The 22,260-nt window shown below is 36.6% G+C and overlaps 3 protein-coding genes across 3 annotated transcripts in view; 1 reads left to right on the top strand and 2 right to left on the bottom strand.

Annotated features, from left to right (window-relative positions):
* Nucleotides 1-9,258, bottom strand: part of LOC107190269 (protein-methionine sulfoxide oxidase Mical) — a 56,808-nt gene extending 47,550 nt beyond the window's left edge. The window contains exon 1 of the mRNA XM_015579048.1: nt 8,971-9,258. The gene's annotated coding sequence lies outside the window, so the exon portion shown is untranslated. The remainder of the gene's footprint in view (nt 1-8,970) is intronic.
* Nucleotides 9,259-10,130: 872 nt separating this feature from the next.
* Nucleotides 10,131-11,223, top strand: LOC107190248 (UPF0428 protein CXorf56 homolog). Its single transcript, XM_015579022.1, has 4 exons — nt 10,131-10,263; nt 10,364-10,520; nt 10,721-10,949; nt 11,026-11,223. The coding sequence occupies exons 1-4, from the start codon at nt 10,143-10,145 to the stop codon at nt 11,170-11,172; spliced, it is 654 nt and encodes a 217-aa protein (XP_015434508.1). The 5' UTR covers nt 10,131-10,142; the 3' UTR covers nt 11,173-11,223.
* A 281-nt stretch (nt 11,224-11,504) lies between these two features.
* LOC107190279 lies at nt 11,505-22,260 on the bottom strand. The gene is made up of 9 exons (XM_015579061.1): nt 22,067-22,260; nt 20,565-20,789; nt 18,966-19,094; nt 15,111-18,856; nt 14,625-15,040; nt 14,345-14,536; nt 13,729-14,265; nt 13,415-13,648; nt 11,505-13,317 (listed from the first exon to the last, which is right to left on the bottom strand). The coding sequence occupies exons 2-9, from the start codon at nt 20,756-20,758 to the stop codon at nt 12,238-12,240; spliced, it is 6,528 nt and encodes a 2,175-aa protein (XP_015434547.1). The 5' UTR covers nt 20,759-20,789; nt 22,067-22,260; the 3' UTR covers nt 11,505-12,237.

Genomic DNA, 22,260 nt, shown 5'->3' with positions numbered 1-22,260 from the left:
GAACACGTTCCCGAAAAATTAAAATCTTTTCAAATATAAAAGTGTACAAATTTCTCACAATGATATCAGTGTGACAGAACTTTTGACAGAAAAGTAGTAATTCACACCTTCGACCTAGAATCGGTATTCGCAGGTGAACAGTGCAGATACGTGACGACTGTATCGCACGTGGGAGAAACTCGATAAAATCGTAGCTGGGTCCTTATTGAACGATCGTCCCATTTTTGTCCTGTCATTGAAACGTGACCGGCAGACCCGATATCCGTAGACAATCGATATTCGGGGTCTGTGCGCGGTTGACTCACGGGACGGTAACGTATAGGGTGTTAATAAAATCAGCGAGACAGTTTCCCGGGTGAATTCTAAATGCAAAACTAAGATAAAAATCAAGAATGACGAAATTACGTTCGAGGAATCGTTTCCGAGTTATTAACCCTAATCCGTCCCTTGTGTTACTTTGGCAGATTTTTCTCCCAAGAAATGATTTTATTCTGTCATATTTTCGTAAATTCAGCTGAGGCTCCGTGACTTTTTTGTTTTGAAGACTTCGCAAATTTAACTATTTATTTGTTCATTGTGTATTAATTTTTTACCACTATGTCGATTTGACACCGAGGGACGAATTAAGTTGGGAAAACGGAGGGACAGCAAAATACGTCTGGCGCGACAACTTATACTACTTGAACCGCTGATTTTCAACTGATAGGGTAAAAGACCCAATTACTGACAATTTAAGAAATGACACTGACATTATTGCATAATTTTAGTATTAACTGACCGAAAACATAAGTTTTTATTTGTATTTAGTATTATTTAATATGTTTAATTGAAGGAAAAATTTGTTGTAGCTTTCTGAACCTCTACTTTTCTTTATAAATTCATTAGTTTCAAAAATACATTTATCTTACTCCATCGATGTCCATTTTGAATGTACAATTACCTGCGTCTCTGTTCTACCATGAATTACGCTGTGTAAGCTGGTTAATAAGTCAGAAGGATTCCGATTTGCCTTTATAATTTTTTCAAAACAGTCTAAACAGTGCATAAAAATTAACAAGTTAAAACGGAGATACTTTCATTCGATAATTACACGAGTAAATCGAAACATCTTTTCTAAACATAGAAATTACATCAATGAACATCGCCTATATTTAACGTTAGAGTATACCCACGACCTAATAATAAACAAACTACTGTCTCATCGTTAAAAATAAACAGAAACAATCTGTATATACCATAAAATTAATACTACCAAGAGCGTAATGTCTTCAACGATTAACGATTTACAAGATTCATACTAAAATCCGCACTTTCACCTGCATTAAGATCGAACGATTTATCTCGATCCAGTGCGATGTTACCGATTAATTTTCGAAACCAGTTTCCACGCCAGCGAGCGTTTCAGAAATTCAGAGAACTTCGTGAAGCCAGAGGTTGGAGGAAGATTTGCTCTTCCACGATCTTAAAATAAAATCGAAATACACTTTCTAACGGCACAGAAATCTTAGGGGTGGAACGAAGATATCTCTCGTTCGCTTTTTCGACATAACTTTTCCTTTCTTTTCTCCACTCTCGTTTTCGCCGGCTCGAAAACACTTTCTAAGTGTATGCTTATAATTACCATAGTTTCGAGTCGCGTAATATCGACCGATCCATCGAATAATTCTTTTTTTTTTTTCTCTCCTACGGGTGTAGAAAGCGTAAAAAGCTCCGTAGGAATTCGATCCGCGAGCGTGAACGACGACGATCGCGGGATGGACAAATTTCAACGTGAACAATTGGATCGTGCCTTCGATTATCTTCGCCAGGACGTTCTAGTTTCCTCGCGAGAAGTACATACCACCTGCTTGCTTTCTCGTAATTTTCGAGCCGACCGAGTCCCCAATTCTCCCTCGTTCCCGTTTATTTCGACGTTTCGTTGTTCGAGGCTAATGATTTTTCTTTATAGAGAGCTACTTTCGATAGATATCTGTTCGTTACTGCTACATAATTATCATCAGGGAATAGTGCTTAAGAAAGAGTTTGAAATAAAATTGAGACCATTAATGGAAAAAGACAGATGATTATATTATATAGGCTTTTGTGTCCTTTTCCCGTAAATCGTCTAAATCCACTCAAGTATACGTTATACAGGGTGTCTCAGCTAACTTGATCACCTCGAATAATGCTTTAACATTATTCCATGTATATTGCATGGACCACCCTGTATATTCCTGGAAATCTGTGAAATATATTAATCTACAAATATATCTGTTTACTGATTTCATTATTTTCTTTCATCCTGATATCTATGAGTTGGTATTACTGGAAGGCATTTGCCGAAAGAACCTTTCCTAAAAAAAGATCGTCACTATCGGGGATACATTGGCCTCCGAGGAATTTCACCGGGCATCCAAAAACACGCGTTTCTGCGGAGAATGCTCCACGTGCAAGAAATATAGCAAACATTCTTGGAGTATTTTTATCGGTTACAGTGTTTACGAAAAGTATTTATACACTCGAATCCCTCGTAGTATGTATTTAGTGATTCTAAAAGTAATGGCGACTTTCTATCGAAAATTTTTATTAATATTCCCCACTTTTCTGAGAAAAGTCGAATTGCCCCTCAATAACATGAAATAAAACCGTAATTTCAACTTGAATGCGATGGACCATTTCATTTTGGTCGGTCCCATTTACTATAAGTAAAATAAATGTGCAGCTCAATTGTAAATCGTTCAATTTTGATAGTATAAAAAATGTGGAATGGAAATGTAGGTAATTTAATATCTCGAGTTGTATAGTTTTCAAGCCACCTCGACCTCTTCAAGTGGGACACAGTATTTTTCACGATCTATTCATAGCTTTCTCTTTCATAATTTTCATAGACATTTGGCTGATGCAAATATCAATTCAATCTGACCCATAATATAACACAACCTTGGTATATCATTCAATCTCAATGCTCACACTGAGACTTCAAGTATTGGATCTATCGATCGTCAAGTGATTCCACTCTGGATTTGCTTGAATTTAACAAGATATGGCAGACTGGTAAAACAGCATAAGCTCAATATGGATGTTAAAACCGAAGGTAAATACAATAAAACCAGCTGATTCATTTTTGCATCATTCGGAATATTCTAGTCTTCGTACAAATAATTTAAAAACCTGACCAACCACAATTTCTATAAAGATAATCGTTTTCAAGTGTCGCTTCATCCTACCCTAAATCCTCTTTTCACTATTTTTATTGTATTAAGATGAAAATTATTTAAAGATAATCTTTATACAAAGTGTCTCGGCTAACTTGATCACCTCAAATAATGACTTAACGGTACACTTCATGAAAATTTGAGGCGTGTAACTTAAATGGCATCAAGAGACACACCTTATAAGGTACGTGATTGTTTTGTGGGTGGAGGCATTTCAGACATTTCAAGGTCACCTTAATTTTTTTAACGGAATCACCTACTTTTTATATCATACATTGATAGAGTATCAAGTTCTGAGTAAAAATGTGTTGACCTTCATACATCCTAAACCGAGATATTTACAAAATAATTTTTAATACGTAATTCAGTACTTCTCGACCGTCTAGAATCACGATATAATTTCGTATTTCACTCGAGCCAAAAGTGTCAGGGTTCGTGAATGGAAGAAGACGAGCCATTGATCCTCAGTCCCCTATTATACTCCGCAGGAAGCGAAGAACACGAAAGCTTTCATTGTCAACCAGAGAAACGAAGGATATCGCGTCAGATAGAAAAAAGATCGATCCCCGCTCGGAAAGGTCTTGCATTTTCCTGGTCGCCGTTGAATGGCTGCCTTTGAAGGAGCAAATCTGGCACGGATGTTTTCTTCCGTTTATTTTCCACCGGATCTAGAAAAGTACCTGCGTGACGCAGCTGCGCCAAGAAGCTGCCCTCGACCACTCGAATCATCGTAAATACACTTCGCGCCATGCTCGACTTAATGCTCGGGATTCAGCTGTAATCGCGGCGTCGTGATTGCCCCCCCCCCTTTCCCCTTGGTTCAGGTTCGATATTTACCAGCAGCAGAACCTGCAATTTCCTGCCACTTAGAACCGAGGGATGTTTCACCCGTTATGAAAACGAGGTTCCACCATCGACGAATGGACAGACGAGGTATAGGAGTAGACATTTCATCTAATGTATTTTTGCAGCCCACTTTTCCGGGGTTACGTACCCCATTTCCATTTTAGTGTCACTACCCACCGCAGATTCACCGTTCTCAAAACGTAGAAGTCCCTAAAATCGTAGGCTTTTTAAGGTGTCGGTACTATAGTTTAGGTGAGCGACCAACTCCCATAAGATGAAAGGTCTATTCTTATACCTCGTCAGTGGCGAATGGATAGCTCGTGGAAGCTTTCGTTTATATCAATAAAAATAGAAATTTAAAAAATTGGCCATATTGCATTACCATTTGAACTACGGGAGATGGAGGGTGGCAATTGCCGTGTGAACGTTGATGATTTGGATAAGATTTGACAGGTTAATTCGACGTTTGCTTTCTAACATCTTCGACGTCGGTTATTTAAAGCTAGTCTGCTTGATGCCAATGAATTATCAATCGAAGGACAATTCGATATTCAGACCGCGTCACCGATACTTTAATAAAAGTTCTTTGCGTATCGATTGCAACAACCTCTGCGTTACTCGCAACTTGAAATGGTGATTAGACGACATAGGGCGTCGTTCGAGTGTGAAAACTGCAATTCTTTTCTTTCTCCTATTCAGCGGGTATAACGGTGTTCTAGCACTTCCGGTCTTTTTAATCGGCAGCAGTTCCATTTTTATGATTCCTACGATGGTCTTTCGGTTTTTTCCCGATCTAATTTCTTATTTCTTAATAATCTTCTCGTTTGCTTCGATTTAAACGTTGTCGCTTTTTTTTTTAATCTTTTCGTTTCTTCCGTTATAAGTGTACTTCTATTTTTTTTTAAATCTTGTATAAATCTGAGAATTCATAAGAAAGTTTCTTGTAACCCAACATCATGTAAAATCTATATTCTAAGGTGAACAGACGATAGAAAAAATGTCTGGTGCCTCGAAAAAGATTCTGTTATTATTAAAATCATTCGGTCTGGTGCGAAAAAAGGGAATTATTGAGAAATTAGGGTATTCGGTATTACAATTATGTGAAATTTAACTTTTCTATCAAAGAAACAGACTAATAAGATACACTAATAATTTCATTAAGACGTACCTAAATTCTACGTTTTATAACCGAAAAATTCTTTTGAAACCTACTTAACGTCTTCGTTTCGTTACGTTTCACACACTGATTTCTGCTACGAATGCATGGAATCCTACAGTCTAGTTACTACTATCCGAACCAAGAATCACACATCTTGGTAGGATGCTCCGCTTTTCCTTTACGACCAAGTTTGTATTCCCATTTACACATCGCAGATAACACAATTCGCAGCTTTCAATTTTTGTTCGCACGAGACGCATATTCTTACGATTACTAGGCGATAAACTGACTTCGTCCCGTGTGAACTGTTTACTATAAACCTATGTTCTGCTAAAACTTAACCCTTTAAGTCCCAGTGTTGCAACTTATTTTGTAAATATCTCGTTTACTATTCGGTTTAGGGCGTGTGAAGGCCATCACATTTTCCCTCAGAATTTGATACTCTATCGATTTATGGTACCAAAAAATAGGTCATTCCGTTAAAAAAATCAAGGTGACCTTGAGATCTCTGAAATGCCTCCACCCACAAAAAAAGTAGTTAAGTAAAAAATTTAGTAAAAAATTTCATAAAGTGTACCGTTCAGTCATTATTCGAGGTCCTCAAGTTAGCTGAGACACCCTGTATTATCGAATAGAACGTATTAAAATGTAGTTGAATTACATGATATTTATGCAAGGCCAAAAGGGAATCACCAAGAATACACTTTGGACCGCAAAGTGTTCGGCATTGTGTGGTATCGTGTTTTTATCCCCCACCCCTACACGTTCTACAGTGTTTGTCGCCAAACACCGGCCGTCTGTGTACCTTCTCGGATCTCACGGAAAAAATCTCGTTCGCGGCGGTGCACGTGCAATCCAGGCGCATCCACGAGGCGACTTACACTGTCGTCCGTGCAAACAAATTTCTATCGCGGTGTAACGTAGGTAGCCCGACCGAGCGAGCGATAGAGTGACGCGTGTGGGCCGTCGTCGTGTCCACGCGTGCAAGCTACCACGCTTGCCTCGCCTCTCCTCTTTAGGGAATAGACAGAGTAGTCCCGTGAACTGATCTATTAGACTAGCGGTTCCCAACCTTATTTAACTTGTGTAGCACTTGTCACAAAATTTCCCTAAATCGTACTCCCCTGTGTTAGCAAAATTGTTGTAATTTATACAGAGTGGACCACGAACTGTTATCAGCTTAGATTATTCCACTGCTAGCTGTTCGATCGAAATTTCTTTTTGCACATCGTTTAATTAAGGTCAATGATATGTTGGTAATTGTTTCTTTGGTTTAGAAAAAAAAATTATTTGTTATGATGATTGGAGAATTCGTTTCAGTACCTGCTAGAAGATGGGCGTAAAAATATTATAGGATTATCTATGAAAAAGTGATGATAATCTTGAAAACTCTGGAAAATAAGGGTTGACGGTACAATCGTCTTAAAGCTTTCCTTTAATCATGTGATACCAGCCAAACAAATTTTCGATCGAAAGAACTAGAATAATCTAAGCTGGTCACGTTTCGTAGTCCACCCTGTTTTGCTGTTGTTTTCATTTTTTTCGCGTAAAAGCAAATGTACCGTTTGCAATTTTATAAGGAATACGAAACGCAACGTCTCGCGCACGGGATGAAAGATAAAGCCAGACGCTTGTTTATTTGCTAAACAGAAGTTCTTTCACTCTCGCCGATGTCCTTCGAGGACATCCACTACAGATAGATCGAATGCCTCCGACGATTGTGCACGCGCGAGATCCGTGTGAACGCACTCTGTCCGTGGAAAAATTAAATATGGCTTCGGTCGAGTCAACCTGCGCCCGCGAGCTAATACAATTCAATTTTCGATCTGTCCCGCGTCACTACTGGCCATCGTTTGTCAGGTTCTTAAAGAAAATCACGTTCACTCGAATTGAATTAGCCAGTTCGAGCATCTTACATGACAGAAGCCTTTTCACAGTCATGAATAAAAGTCGTTATGTAAGGTCGAAGAGGATTTAATGATTATTTCTCTTCTTTCGATCGCTTCGACGAATTACCTAACCGGATCGTAATACGCGGTCATCCTTAACGTGTCAAGAATTCTTAAAATATCGTCAAAAAACTAGTGACATCTATAAGCACGTTAATTTTTGTGCTATAATTGTAATATAAAAGTTCTTATTTAACCCTTCTGTATGCAACCAAAATATTCACGGTTATTGAGCAATCGGAATACTCCTACTCTGACAGATTAGATAAACATAGATGATTTTACTTTCATACCTTTCCGAACTCTTAGTTTTCCCTTCCTATAATATACCAAGTGCTGTTTTAGACAAGACCATACATCGTTGTGAAAGAAAATTTAGAAATGGTCACCTGGGTATCCGAGTACCTGGTTGCCTACACAAGGGTTAAAATAAGGAACGTCATAAACAATAATTCGTCCATGCAACGTTTGAAAACTTTGGACGGGGGGAGAGAATGATACGGAAACTGAATGGAAGTTAAATACATACATATGATGTAGTTTACTCTTACTCACGAGGCGAATCCAGATTGTAATATCGGTCTTTGATCCTAGACATACGAAGTCACGACGACGTTACGAGGAAAAAGATTTAAAACTACCATAATATACGCATGCATGCGGAAATGATCGCGAGTTGACATGACATGGCTGACTTGCCGCCAGCTGACAGATAAGCGAATCCGAGATTTTCCGATGCGTGCCGATATTTCTCGTAACCTAAAACACCCACGGTAACGCGGCTGGTTTCATTGCGTGGTATGCATCGTGCGTAACGCGACTACGATATATATATATATCTTCGTCTATGTTACAAGCACCGTTTACATTATTGGATTGATGGGAAAGCAATGTCGTTTGTCTATGATGTAATGATCGTACATTCAGCATAGAAACCGTATTAAGTTGATATGCATAAACGACTTAAAAGAGTCATATATTCTTACGATCAATTGTAAATATGCAGTACACATTGGCACAGATTTTTAACAATAATTTTCTTCGCAGCACAACCATCGAACGATAACGATACTGATCATTCAAATTGGGAAACACCACATAAAACTTTATAACTCTACCTATGTTATAAATTTGATCATTGTATTCAGTGCAGACAGGGTGTAGATACATCGCACAAGTAGTCGTTTCTATACACTTTTTAATGTCTTTACTGCATGTACTTTAATGTACGTGTTCAGATGAAAGTTAAGTGTTTTATAAACATACAGCTTGTCATTGGTAAAGCTGGTTGTTGCTCTTATTAGTAGTATTAAAAGTGACGTTACTTCTCCACTAACCTAGCCTACCAAAGATGTGCGAATATCACCATGTTTCGTTCAGTCCGCGACTAGGCGAATAGTAAACAAAGAGAGACAACCTTCGATCGAGCGAAACGTCGCTGCCTCGAATTGATCGAATGTTTAGCGACTTATAAAGGGACGAATATCATAGCAATTCCATGTTTCCACTTTTAACTTGTTGACTCATATTTCGAGCGAATATACAGTGTGGACCCACGTACCTCCTCCATTCTCCTCTGCCTTTTTTGTCCGGGCGCAAAAGACTCTAGAAATTCGATTAACGTACAAGTAGAGTTCCAGCGAGGAAGCCGGTGCGAGAATTTCGAATGTTGTGTGTTCGTAACAAGTTGGAAAATCGTAGAACGCAATGGGTACTAGTGGAGAAAGATAGAGACAAAGTGGCAGAGAGGAAACGGAGAGACAGAGGGAGAAAGAACCGTCGTGTGAGCCTTTTGTGTATAGGAGCGTGTTTTAATACTTACGTGTATATGCGTGTGCGCGAAGGGCCGCTCTTGCATGCACCACCAATCAAACGTCGAGTCACTGCACTTTGTCGCCTCTTACTTTTTACAGATCACATTAGCACGCGAGGTTTACGGGCACGATTGCTATTCGATTTTGCACCACGTTACCGCCGAATTTTATCACTGTTCACATTCTATCGGACGAACGTCGCGCGACTACTCGTTGCCCACCCACCATTGGCATCTCGTGTTCGCTTCGACTGGTACCCCTTCGTCTACGCGTCAAACGCTGTACCGCAACTGAACGCCGAGTGCAGTCGAGTGAAATTTCCGACCACAGGAGGTACTGGAAAATCCTCTTACGCTCGTCCTGCGTGATACACCACTGGGACCGCCAGGTGACGCCACATTTTCGCATGAGCACTGTCATCTTACGGTTGCCGCAGATATCAGATCTGGACGAAATTTATTTGATAAAATAATTTTGTCAAGATATATTTTTAACCCTTCGTGAATTTAGAATTTTATTATCGCAACGTATTATAAATATTCATTACATTTTATTATTCTGCTTAAAATCTGTAAACAGTACGGAATGCAACGTATTTTATAAAGAAAGTTTATTTTTAAATCTTGTCGATATAAAAGTTAATATCTTTTAATACCAATGGCACTTTACGAAATAACAGTACTGCTTCAAGGAGCAATTAGTAGTTAATCTTATTACAACCCGACAACTTGGAATATAAAGAACAAATTTTAGTTCATCCAATTTTTATTAATTCATACAATTTACGAAATGTAACTTATGTAATACTGCTATTGAAAATTAATATATTCGACTAATGTCGAATGGAAGACAAGAGATGAATAATTTAATTTATTTGTGGATAGAAAAATTCTTCTAATAAAGAAAAAAAAATATATAATCATTCATTAAGAGATTAAGTAAACATGATTTGTATAAAATTATACGTTAATGATGTATTTATTTATACAATCCTTCATAATGTTTACGATTGTTGACAAGCAAGAAATGGATCTCAACGACTTCTGAAACAGTCAGTGCAGTCAGTACGATAACAGGCTGAGAAACACTGATGCATTTAACAGAATTACATAGATCTGTCAACACGACGTGATAAGTGTTATTCGAATTTTGTGTTTAAAGTGTTTAATTTGTAGTGAAAATGCCGAAAGTGGTCTCGAGGAGCATAATATGTTCCGACACTAAGGATCAAGAAGAATACAGCGAAGAAAAGCCGCTACATATTTATTATTGTTTATGTGGACAAATGACGTTGATTTTAGGTTAAATTCAGTTTAATTATCGTTTACATTGCTACTTTATTCTTATAAAAACCGTAATTACAGATACAGTAAGAAACTCTAATTATTAATTTTTGTATAGATTGTGCGATAGAAAAATTACCTCTGAGAAAGAGAGACGGTGCACGAGTTATTGATGGAAGTAAACATGCTCATAAAATGACCTGCGAGCAAGACGAAGTCGTGTATTTGAAACGTTCTGAAGGCATAGAAAAACAATATCGTCAAAAATGTAAAAAGTGAGAAATGTTTCCATGTATTTGTGTAATTTATCTCAAAAGAATTTTGTATTTTTTCTATATACATTTAATAAAAATCTTTTAAATTATAAGTAGATTTCACATTGTATGTATTTATAACATACAATATAGGATTCATATAAATATTTACAAATTATAATAAGAAAGATTATCTATAAATTGTATGTATGCATTTACAGGTGTGGACTTTTTCTCTATTATAAGCATGATCAAGGAACAAATATTGTATTTATTGTGAAAGGTGCTGTAATTAAAAGTTCTGGTGAAGGTCCTATGACAGACATATACAATCAAGTAGCTATTGAAAAACCAAAGAAAATAATGGTTACAAAGCATACAAAAAATATGGGAAAATTCAGTTCCGTTACTGTGTCTACCATTGATGAGGAAGAAGATGAAATTGAAGCTGTAAGTAAAGTGTTTGTAATATATGTATGTATTTTCTGTATTTGTATATTGTGTATAATATGTTTAATCTTTCCAGAGAGAAGTCGCTGATTCATATGCAAATAATGCGCGAATAATAGAAAAACAATTAGAGAGGAAAGGAATGAACAAACGAAAGGCCATGCCTCCTCCTGAAGCAGATCCAAAGAGAACACGACCTCGGGGCACGCTATTGGATGTATAATATTTAGTTGCATATTATTACATATTTAAAATAACTAAAAATGTATATAAAGCAGAGACAGAATAAGAAATTACATAAATTTTTTTTATAAATTTCAACTTAATTTTTTCCCACGTGCATAAATTATTTGGAGAGTAAAGACTTGACGAATCACACCATTTTTAACATTATATCGAATTATTTATTAACATTACATAAAAGTAAATATTTAAAATATATAAATGACTAGATACAAATATTGCATAAAAATGTACATTGCAAAATATAGATATAAATGTAATAATAAATAAATACAATAACTACATACAATTCATTAATCAGGATCACTGGAGGGTAAACGGAGTTCTACTTACAATCAGAATTAGTAAGATGGCAACATTAAATGGTAAGACAAGGACGTACTTCACATACATATACTGCCACTGGTTAAATTAGTAAATAATTCTACCAAACAATTTTGGGTGATATGGCTTTTTAATGTGGAAGAAAAAAAGATCTATCTACATATCATCTAACTGGCCACGTTAGAGATCTACAATCTATAAATATGCGTTGTGTAATACTAATGACATATTAATGCGCACATTGGTTGAAAATTGAGTGAGACATTAAGTTAGCTGTATTTATGACCAAAAGTGATGTCTTCATCGATACCCTAGTTGTGCAGTATAATAAACTGAATGCGACCGATATCCAAGATGCAGCTAAAACACGTACTCCTACTCTCTCCGTCAGAGACCAGATAATTGAAAAATGATTTAACCCGAAATTGGTATATCCCTAGTGCCATATTTCATTTATAGATACTTTTAACATTACAACAAAATCATAGCACATTTTCTATATACCTAATAAATGCATTTCAAATGTACTCCCTTTGACGATTATGTCAACTGCAACCTTGCATTAAATTAAAATTATATAGAATTCTATCTTTACACATAGTACGATTTCGCAATTGGAATTATCACGTTTGCGATTACAGATGCCAGTTTTTATATATAATCCGTAAATCTAATGGTGCAATGTACGTATAAAAACGTACACGGCGACCTGTCTATAAATTTAAGTATTGATTTGAGAAGATTTAATATCAGCTTTCTTAAGTATTGTTGGCTCGTCTTTTAGAAAGGTTCCCGATCTAGAGCCGACCGTTGGTTGCTTCGCAACTTCCCCATTATGGCACTTACTTTTCACCCTCTCATCGTTTAGGGCCTTACTTGTTGTCCTCTTAGTTGCGATCGCAGATTTACTTATCTTATTAGTGCCAGATGATTTCGGGGAAGATCTTTTACTAGGGCTTTCAGAACCCTGCTGATTCGGCAATACTTCTTTCTTTTCTTTTTTTAGGTTCGGATGATTGATTACAGACTGTGCAACTGTCCGCGTATTCGTGGGTTTGTACGACGTGTTATTCAATGACTTACTTGGAACATCCGGTGTCTTTGCGGCGTCGAGAAGATTTCTTCGCAAACTAGGGGAACCGTGATACGCGGTTATAGCTGCCACCCTGCTTCTGCTAGCTGCAGTTGAACTCTCTAGAGATCTAAGTGGCCTTCTTGCTGCTGTGAGCGGGCTTCTTTGATGCACCGGTGGTGAACTCTTCTTCATTTTCTCATAAGCTTGCGTTTTATTAATTGTTTTCCCTAAAGTCGGTGATAGTTTGTTTGATACGTTTGATTTTGGCGTTGCTGTGATCTCAGTCATAAGACTATCCGTAGACATCGAGGTATCCATTTTACTGGTCTTCTTTTTTGCAACCACGGATTTATTCTTCGATTCTGCCAACGAATCCACGGACAAACCTATTTCTGCGTTCTTCTGTTTAAAAGATGGCGATTCCGGGCGCGTAATACCACAACTTTTACTGATCGAATCCTTTTTATTATTTGGTCTACTTGCATTAGCGTCGGTTAAACTGTCCGAAGAGAGAGCTTTCACGTCTTTCTTTATTGGTAATTGTATCTTTGCCAGTGGCTTTTTATCAGTAGCGCGTTTCATTGCGGGGCTAGACGTACGAGATGAATCCGAAGACGAAATCATTATCTTTCGACGTTGATGTACCATTACCTTTTCCGGATGCGGTGGTTGCACAGTTTCTTTAGGGACAGATTTATTTCTGGGTTCCAAATACCGCGATTTCACCTGAAAGTCATAATGTGAAAAATATCAAATAGAAATATAATTTATCCAGACTCGACCTGATTTCCTGAATATGACGTTATACTCAAACTAGAATTACCTCTATTTTATTGGGCCACGATTTTGGTCTACTTGTTTCGATGGTAGCTGGTTTATCCTCTTGCATTTTACGTTCCAATGGATCGCTTTTTGGTTTATTAAATACTTTCTTTGTTTGTTGCACAGCTGTTATTTGCTTTAAGGTTTTATCATTATGTTCAGATATCACCATTTTTACACGCTTCAAATCCAAATTGCGATTTACTGTTGATGGACTCGATGCCGGTTTAGGTTCCTGCAAGAATAAAATGTTTAAGGTATACACTAATGTTTGCAACAAAAAATAATCTGTAAGTAATACATAAAGTCACTTACTTTGACAAAGTTAGAATGCCTTGATTGACGTTTCGCAGTTTCATGAGGTAGAATAACAAGGCAAGCTAACTCCTGTATTCTACGCCGAAGTTCCAAATCCATTTTTAACCATGTAGTAGTTCTTGCCGCTCGTGCTGCGTCTTTAACCAAGCACTTCTCCACTCGGCTTTGAATTTTCTTCAAGAAATCAACAAACAAGGGTCCCCACTTGATTTTATCCTGCGCCTCATCCAGTTGCACCGAAGTTAACATTTTATGTAACTTCGAATAACTTCTACACGCTTGTTCGGGAGGCAAGTGTTCCGCGGCAGCTAAGAAATTATCCTCTAAACGACTGATATTCCATGTCAACTCCCGGCCAAGAGACTGAAAGTTTTCATTTCCCAGTACCCCTGAGAAATTGTCCGATAAAAACTTTACCGACGTTTCCAACAAATTTGAGACCATCCGGAACACTGGTTCTGTCCAACGGACATTTGGCAGCGTTGCGAGAAGTTTATCACAATCCATCATAGTTTGAAGTACATTGTCCGTAGACTAACATTTTTTGTTACAAAAAGAACATAATTATTACAACGTTAAACAATTATTGAATAATGTATAAAACATTGTATACCATGTGCACAATGTGTTGATGGTAACACTTTTCCATGAGTTCTCTCGGAAGTGTTGCAAACGCCTTACATGGCCATATTCGTACAAAATGTCTGGTGACCCATCGAAGAGACTTTCGATACACTTCATCCAGACCGTAAGCTGCTGCCAATGGCATGCATTCTAATACACCAACAGCGCATATTTGACAAGGCTGTAACGCAACAATGGTGAATAATTATCATGTTTATTAAAAAAAAGCGTCTATTGTAATTTATTATACAATAAAAGAATGTGGATACCTTATGAAACAGATGACAATATTTAACTTTAAGCGTGTATCCTATAACTTCTTTTAGACCCTCTAAGCATAGCATATCAGCTAAAGTTGCTAATTCAACTATACTTATAGAATCTGGTATGTTACTTTCTCCACTATAAATATGACATAATGCAAAGTGCACTGCATCGTACGAGTATCCCTGCAAGGAAATAACATTTCCCGCACTTTCAATCCATCCTCCGCTAAGAATCGCTGCAAAATACTGACAGCGAGAACTCAATATACATTTGTGAGCTCTTATGCGACGACCAGCTACATCGATGGTAACATCTGGATTGATTTCTTCTAAGAACATTCTTAGTAAATCTTCCCCTAATCTGTTGTATGGTCTGCCTCCTGCTAAACTCGATGTTTCGGTTTCCTCTGTACTCCCCTCTGCAAAGAAAACAATTAAGTAATATAATTTTAAAGTGCAATTATTCATCAGACAACAGAGACTACATACCAGCCCCAGAACGTCCCATGCTACTCTGCATACTGCTCAGATCAGATTCTGATACAATGCCTTCGCCATCGTACTCTCCTGTTAAGTCCTCAAGAGGAGACTTTTGTTTGGACGGTAAAGAGGTGCTCATGATCGATGTGAACTTTCTGGGAACCGGCCTAACCGATCCGTTTGTTCTGGACATAACCAATTTACTTTCAATCCAGGAAGTCTCTGGAATACTATTACACATCCGGTACGCAGCTCTGTCTTCCTTCACAGTTACAATATCCGACGTATGAGAGACAATGGGCGTCTTATCCAGATCCGATAATCGAACAAAGTTGGATGTCGTTGCTTTCAGATTAAGCCCTATCGTCCTTTCGCTTTTCTTCGACATTGTGTTATGGCTATCGTATGTTGGCTTCCCATAATCCGGATCCTTGAATTCACTTTCGATTTTCTTGATTGTCTCGTTTAAAGATTTATGCGTTTCAGATATTTTATTAGCAACAGCGGGAACTGCTTGCGTTCGATCTATGTTTGGCACTTCACCGTTCAACAATTCGGACAATTCGTAATCATGATTATCGCTGTCGGGCGATGGTCCGCTACCACTACTAATGTCAAACGTCTCGCTCTTACGGGTTTGTCCCTCGGTGCTCTCCGTGCACGTTTTCTCCCACGCAGACGTCTCTGAATATTCATCTTCGTACGCTTTAACATCCGTAGTGTTCAGGTTCTCCGTATTTCGCTCGGCTTTTAATTCCGTGTACTCGTGTTCTTTTATACTCACACGAAGTTCTTCGTTGATTACTTCAACATGAGAATTCGGAGGAGTGTCCCTTGTGTCATATTCGAACGCATCTTCTGAAGATGTATCCATATTACTCAGGGCGCCGTTTCCATCTTGATGGAGTTTGAAATTTCGTTGGCCGGAGCATTCCGGCTTTGTCGCATCGCTCAAAGAATGACTCGAAGCACTAGGCTTTGCTTGTAGATTCTTCAAGTCCCCCCGATCCACAGAAAGGCTATGCGCCCGTTTGTGCTCCTTTCGGAACATAATTTCTTTCGCGATATGCCCGTTATTGTTAACATTTTGTGTCTTATCGACGTTCCAGGAATGTCTTTTGAATGCTGGTCGTGACGTCGATAAAGTTCTTCTTCTAACCACTGGCGAATCGGACTCTATGTACATAAACACGCTCGGTTTAGCTTTTTCCCTAAGAGACTTTTGATCAATCAACGGTTGGTCCTCCTTAGTTGTACTATTTTCGCTGGAATTATTATCCTCCGACTTAATTTCCACGCGTTTATCACAAAATGTAGAAAAGCTCCTTCTGTGTGCTGTCTGTACAATAGTTTCCGGTTTTTTCGGTGGATCACTTAAATCGATAAACATAGAGAATATATTTTTTTTATCGTTTGCTTCATTGGACTTCTCCGGTTTATTAGCCGACTCTTCCGTTTCGAACTTTTTCATTTTTGTCGTACAATTCGTATTGGATATGTCAACGTAAAATTCGCAGTAAGATTTACCACTTTCGTTCTGTTCTTTTCTTTCTATCGCGCAACTTTGTTGCGGCACAATAGGCTTACGATCCATATCTTTCAAGTTAACAAAGAAACCTAAACTACCGTGTTTGTCGTGGTTACTTGTTTTTCTGATTGGTTTCTTAATACATTCGGAAGTCGAAAAACTTTGGGACATGCCTACATTGGAATTACTCGTTGGCTTAGAGTCATTTTTACTGCAATCACTCATATCGACTACCCATGCAGTCATGGAAGACGCCATTCTGACAGGTTTCATTCTCGATTCAGGCTCGTTCATGATAACAGAACCCCCTGAAACAATTGGCGTGGACTCTGTTTTCCGACGCACAGTAGGACTATCAGTAGGCTTCGAATAGTCCGAAGTGCTAACCCCACCCGAAATAATAGGCGTGTTCTCGTCACACTTAACCTTCTTTAAAGTGTCTGTTTTAGTGTCCTTTTCTAAAATACAATTTAATGTGACGGGCAAACTGTTGCTACAACTGCTCGTCCCATCGTCCAAATCTGTATAATCGATTATCATTTTGTCACTAGCGCTTTTTGTTACAGGATACATTATACTAGAATTACTGTCATTTTGCAAAGAATTACTAGCCTCTGGCGGTGTCTGATTAATCTCATACTTCCCATTATCTAATGGCAGATATGGCATTGCATGGTACTGAGTAGTAGACGGTATTTGAACATCTATGGTAAACTTGTTTAGTACATTGTTCATGGGAATCGCAGGTTCGTCTGACGGATTGAAGCACGAATCTCCGTCGACACGATGTCCTGAATACTGAGGTATTGCATTTTGGAATACCAAAGTACCTTGGCGTCGTTCATACTCTTGTCTCAGCACTGATAACTTTTCATCGTTAGAATCCAACTCGAACGTGTTTCTCCTAATCAGAGAAGGTCGTCGAGTGTCTTCCGTTAAATTAATATCTTTGTCATTCGTTTGCTCAGTTATTTCGTTTTTACTATCTACTAAGTGAACAGGGATGTCATTGTCGTTATCCGTTCGTGACACGACATGTCGTTCGTTATTCATATTTTTATTATTGTCGGGATAAGGAGAAGGATGCGCGCTCTCACCACTGTCTGCTTCCTTAATTTCTACAACTAAAGACTCTTTGTTCATTTCAGCGCTTATAGTTATTTTATCTTCGGATGTGGAATCAGTCCGCCTTATTTTTCTTGTGTCTGTAAGCGGTTCCAGATACTCGGTAAGCTTTAATTCCCGTTCGAATTCTGCTACCCTTTCATGTCCAGTTTGTAAATTACTTGTTTTAACAGATGTGAATTTGTAAAATTGCTCGTCCGCGAAATCATTCGATTTACTTGTGACATATTCAGTGGGATAGGAAGAATATAATTGTGGCTTTTTATCAGAGCACTGATTTTTAGTTACATTCGAGGATGGTACTACAACTTCATCATTCAGGGTCGATGCATCAATGAAGTAATAATTGCTTGCATTACAGGAACTGTTTTGTTGCGGTAAATCACGGGATACTTCAAGTCTTGCATTTTCCGACTCTGCATTTTCAACGCGAAAATAATTGGAATCACACGTCTTTTCGTCCTGCGACTTTTCTGTAGATTCTCCTTTAGCCGATTCCTTCTCCACGTCAGTACTTACAGACGACGCATTACCAAGGTCAACAAATTCGAACGACCCATTTTCATCACTGCCACAGTCCGATTCATAAAATGGATCACTAAGTACGTGATTTTCATATTGAAAAATTTCATCTCTCTGCAATTTCGCTTTTTGGGCATTTTCCGTGGACGAACTAGATGAATCTAGTTGCGGTTGCTCCGCATCAACAGAAGAACACGTTGCGCTGTGTTCGTTTGAAGTACATTCCATCAAACCTGATTCTACCAACTCCTTTATATGGCATCTATTGGTACAATTGTTGGCTGAATCATAACGTTCTGATTCCACAATTACTTTCTGATCTCTATTAACATATCTTACACGTGTCTTATCAATATCCTCATTCGCAGATGCATACTCAGTAACTTGTAATTCCTCAAAATCAGTACTCGAATTCTCAGACGTTGTGTTTTCATGTGGACTTACAGAACCAGTTTCTAAACCAGAATCAGCCATATCGGATAAAGTAGGACTCACATCCACTGCAGCATACTCTCTTACATTTCTTGGTGTTGTAATGTTTGTTGTTGAATCACAATCTGTTGTTGTGCGATTCGCATATCTTTGAGATAAAGACAAATATTTATGAATATAACATACAAGTAAATAGAAAGAGAATTAACATAGAAATATTATAGAATAAATGATAAAATACAAGTAGAAATTGTAACCTTTTATTGATGTCGGAAATAGTATTAACGCAGGATGCATTCACAAATTTTGATGTGTAAGTAACATTCAATATAAATTGTACCAACAGTTGTTCCTCTCGTGACAAATTTGAATTACTATACAAAAGCCTGAAAATATATGAAGTATTAGAATACATTTCAGAAGAAATAAAAACAAAGAAAAGTATATCTAAGGTATACAGTTTTCTATCATGTGCATTCTATGGTGTTTGTAATAAGGATGAAAAACGAAATAATGTAACATGCTAATTGCTATAATTTGTACTTTTATTCGAGTCATATATAGTTACATACAGGTAACTGTGAAAACACCAAAAAAATGTTATGTGCACAAAAATAATAAAAAAATAGTAGACTAAATAAAAATAATCTGTTTTTGTTCTATCGGTAAGGACATGTGATTGACCATCTTCTAAACAATTGTTGAGGAAGAACAGTTTCTACATTGTCTACATCAACTATTGATTTACATATGTACAACAAAATTACATATAAATTTTAGAAATAAGTGAATACATTTTTAATAGGGTCGAAAAATACATAATATTCAGTTAAAAATTCATACAAAATGCATGCAGAAAAATATTTTTTTAATTCGAACAAAAGGAATACATGGAATTTATTAAGTGTTAATTCAGGAATACTTGTATTTATTTTTTGGTGCAGCAGTATTAAAATATTTATTGTTACTAAATTCAATACTTTTCGGAAATTATATACTTTAGACATTACAAATACTCCTGAATTAAGTAAGACTCCATGCAGGTATGACCTGCAGAGTTTAAATAACAAATATACATAGGTTTCATAGATACTGCTTCTAGGTATATGATTAGCGATCTGGCAATACCTCACAAAGCCTTCAATATGATGAAAAATTTCCAGGTTATCAAGGATACAATCAATGTGACTGTTAGTGTATATAAAATAAGGTTTGAGAACCTTATAAAAATGTGGAGCTCTTGTTTTAATAATACACTGGTTTGTTCGTATTATATTATATCCATGTATTATGTTAATATCACAATACAAGGAGCCCGTAAATATTCTACAATAAAACACTCCATTCAGTTTATGCATTTAAGAATCTATATTTTTTACACATAAATGGCTTTATATATACACTCTTATCAATTACAATTTAATAATAATCATAAAGACAAACCATAAGTGGATGCAACAATTATTACATAATAAAAGAAAACAATGGAATTTTAACATCTTTTTACAGTTTCACAAATCAGGTGTCTCAAATGTCTTATAATTTTGTACAATATATACCAATCATTTCAATACTCAATATAGTACATATTTATAATACAAATCATGTTACATGACTATCATCGATTCACTGGCACAGTAGGCACATGCATGAATGTGTAATACTAATATTTTTCTGGTTGTCAACAGCTTATTTTTCATTGATAATGAATTATCTCATACAATATGTAAGATAATTAATTACCAAGAAAGCATTCTTTGGTTCCAGCTGTCTTTTAATTAAATTGCTTCTAGAACTTTACAATTAATGATATGTAATATTCCTTTAGTACATATAATATGAAACCACTACTTTACCTTAAAATATTATTTTGTAGATCACTAAGACTTTTCGCAACGATACGGTTCTTCTCTGCAAGTTGATACTTTTTAAATATTTCACTCGAAGGAAGTTCAGGCCTGACAGAAGCATAAAGCTGATGGTAACAGAGCCATTGATGTGTTCTGTCTAAATTTCCACTTCGCTTGTTGTTGCTCCTGCCTCCAGCCATGAGGCATGTTTAATGTTTCATACTTGTCCACCTTCAATGTATAATAAAAATAAGAATAAAAATAAATAAAAAGACAAACATTACACAAAATATATACTAAATTATTATATAAAACTATAATGATTAACATTTTATCCTTTCATGGAAAAATTTGTATGGAAAATGTTATCTTCATACATGAGATTCATAATAGTCAATCTGATCAATTATACAGAATAAATGATAAAAAATATCAGTAACATTATGAGATATTGTTATTTTAAATTTGGCCTGGAATTCACAAAGAAACAAGTGTTAGATAGTGAATCATTTGTAAAAATGAAATATTAAAAATATTAAAACTGGCTCATATAAATATTTTATTAATTAACTATTCCACTTTCTTTATGATCATATAAACTAATTTATTGATTGTTTGGAATTAACAAAACTGTAATATTCAAAGTAAAAAGATGTAAAAAATAAAATGTCAATGAGACTCCTTGGTATATGCATTGCTGACAAAGTACATAACAATTTCAAGGTCAACCTAGTAGACACTTCTTGCATGGCAATTATAATTCCTTTTAGGGTATCTTTAATATTCAAACAATAGTTACTCATTCCAATCTCTTTGAGAATTGCTGCAAGATGTAAAATGTTGTATATTTTAATGAAAAATATTACACAATGTTATTCCGAAAAGGTACCTTTAAAAAGATAGTAAGTATTTAAAGAAAGCATGTAAGCATGCAACTATTTATAATTATGTTTAACCTTAAATTCGAAGTGCAATTATATACATATGGATTTATGAATGAAATGTCAATGATGATTCGACATGAAAGTTCGAAACATTGAACGAAAGTGAGATACAGAAGCCAAAAATAAACGTGTGCAATTCTAGCGCAATTGAAAGTAGGAATTCTTGAATCGAGGTGGAAGATACTACGGTGAAGTAAACGATGCCGATCAATCGATCAGTTAATGGCATTTTCTTTCATTATAAACTGAGTAAGATGCAATGCGTACTAGCAATGTGTCAAGTTTCTTTTGACATTTGAAAAGCACCAATGGAACACACCTTGTTAACTGTCATTCAGCGTATCTTTTCTATCGTATCCAGAGTACGTGATCGGTTTGGTATATTTTAACATACACGAGTTAGTATGTTCTGACAGAGTGAATCTATTTTAAGGGAACTCTAAAGAGATGAAAATATGTTTGTCTATATTGTCGAGATACTGGAACACCTTCGCAAATATATTTTCGACAAGACTTTCTCAATAATTTATTGATCGTAGTTGGTACATATACGTACATACGTACCTCGCATTATTTCGGTTCTGAACACCGGTCCGGTTATAACATAATTATGCGTTATTACAAGCCGGAATCCTGTACCGCATTTTATTCAACGCGTCCGGTAGGAAATTCACTAAATATGAACAATATGATACTATCAAACGTTCGTTTGTTTGTTGTTCGAAAGACATAAATATGCGACGACTGTTCCCGATACG

This window comes from Dufourea novaeangliae, unplaced genomic scaffold (assembly GCF_001272555.1).
Source record: "Dufourea novaeangliae isolate 0120121106 unplaced genomic scaffold, ASM127255v1 scaffold168, whole genome shotgun sequence".
NCBI lineage: Eukaryota > Metazoa > Arthropoda > Insecta > Hymenoptera > Halictidae > Dufourea > Dufourea novaeangliae.
Note: the sequence above shows the minus strand (reverse complement) of the source record. Positions and strands in the feature narration are given on the sequence as shown.

Coding starts and splice junctions, on each gene's coding strand:
- LOC107190279 (XM_015579061.1), bottom strand. CDS start 20,758: ATGGCTGGAGGCAGGAGCAACAACAAGCGAAGTGGAAATTTAGACAGA. Junction 19,095..20,564: donor CTACAAAATAATATTTTAAG/GTAAAGTAGTGG, acceptor ATATATTTTCAG/GCTTTTGTATAGTAATTCAA. Junction 14,266..14,344: donor ATCAACACATTGTGCACATG/GTATACAATGTT, acceptor AAAAAATGTTAG/TCTACGGACAATGTACTTCA.
- LOC107190248 (XM_015579022.1), top strand. CDS start 10,143: ATGCCGAAAGTGGTCTCGAGGAGCATAATATGTTCCGACACTAAGGAT. Junction 10,264..10,363: donor ACAAATGACGTTGATTTTAG/GTTAAATTCAGT, acceptor ATTTTTGTATAG/ATTGTGCGATAGAAAAATTA. Junction 10,521..10,720: donor TATCGTCAAAAATGTAAAAA/GTGAGAAATGTT, acceptor ATGCATTTACAG/GTGTGGACTTTTTCTCTATT.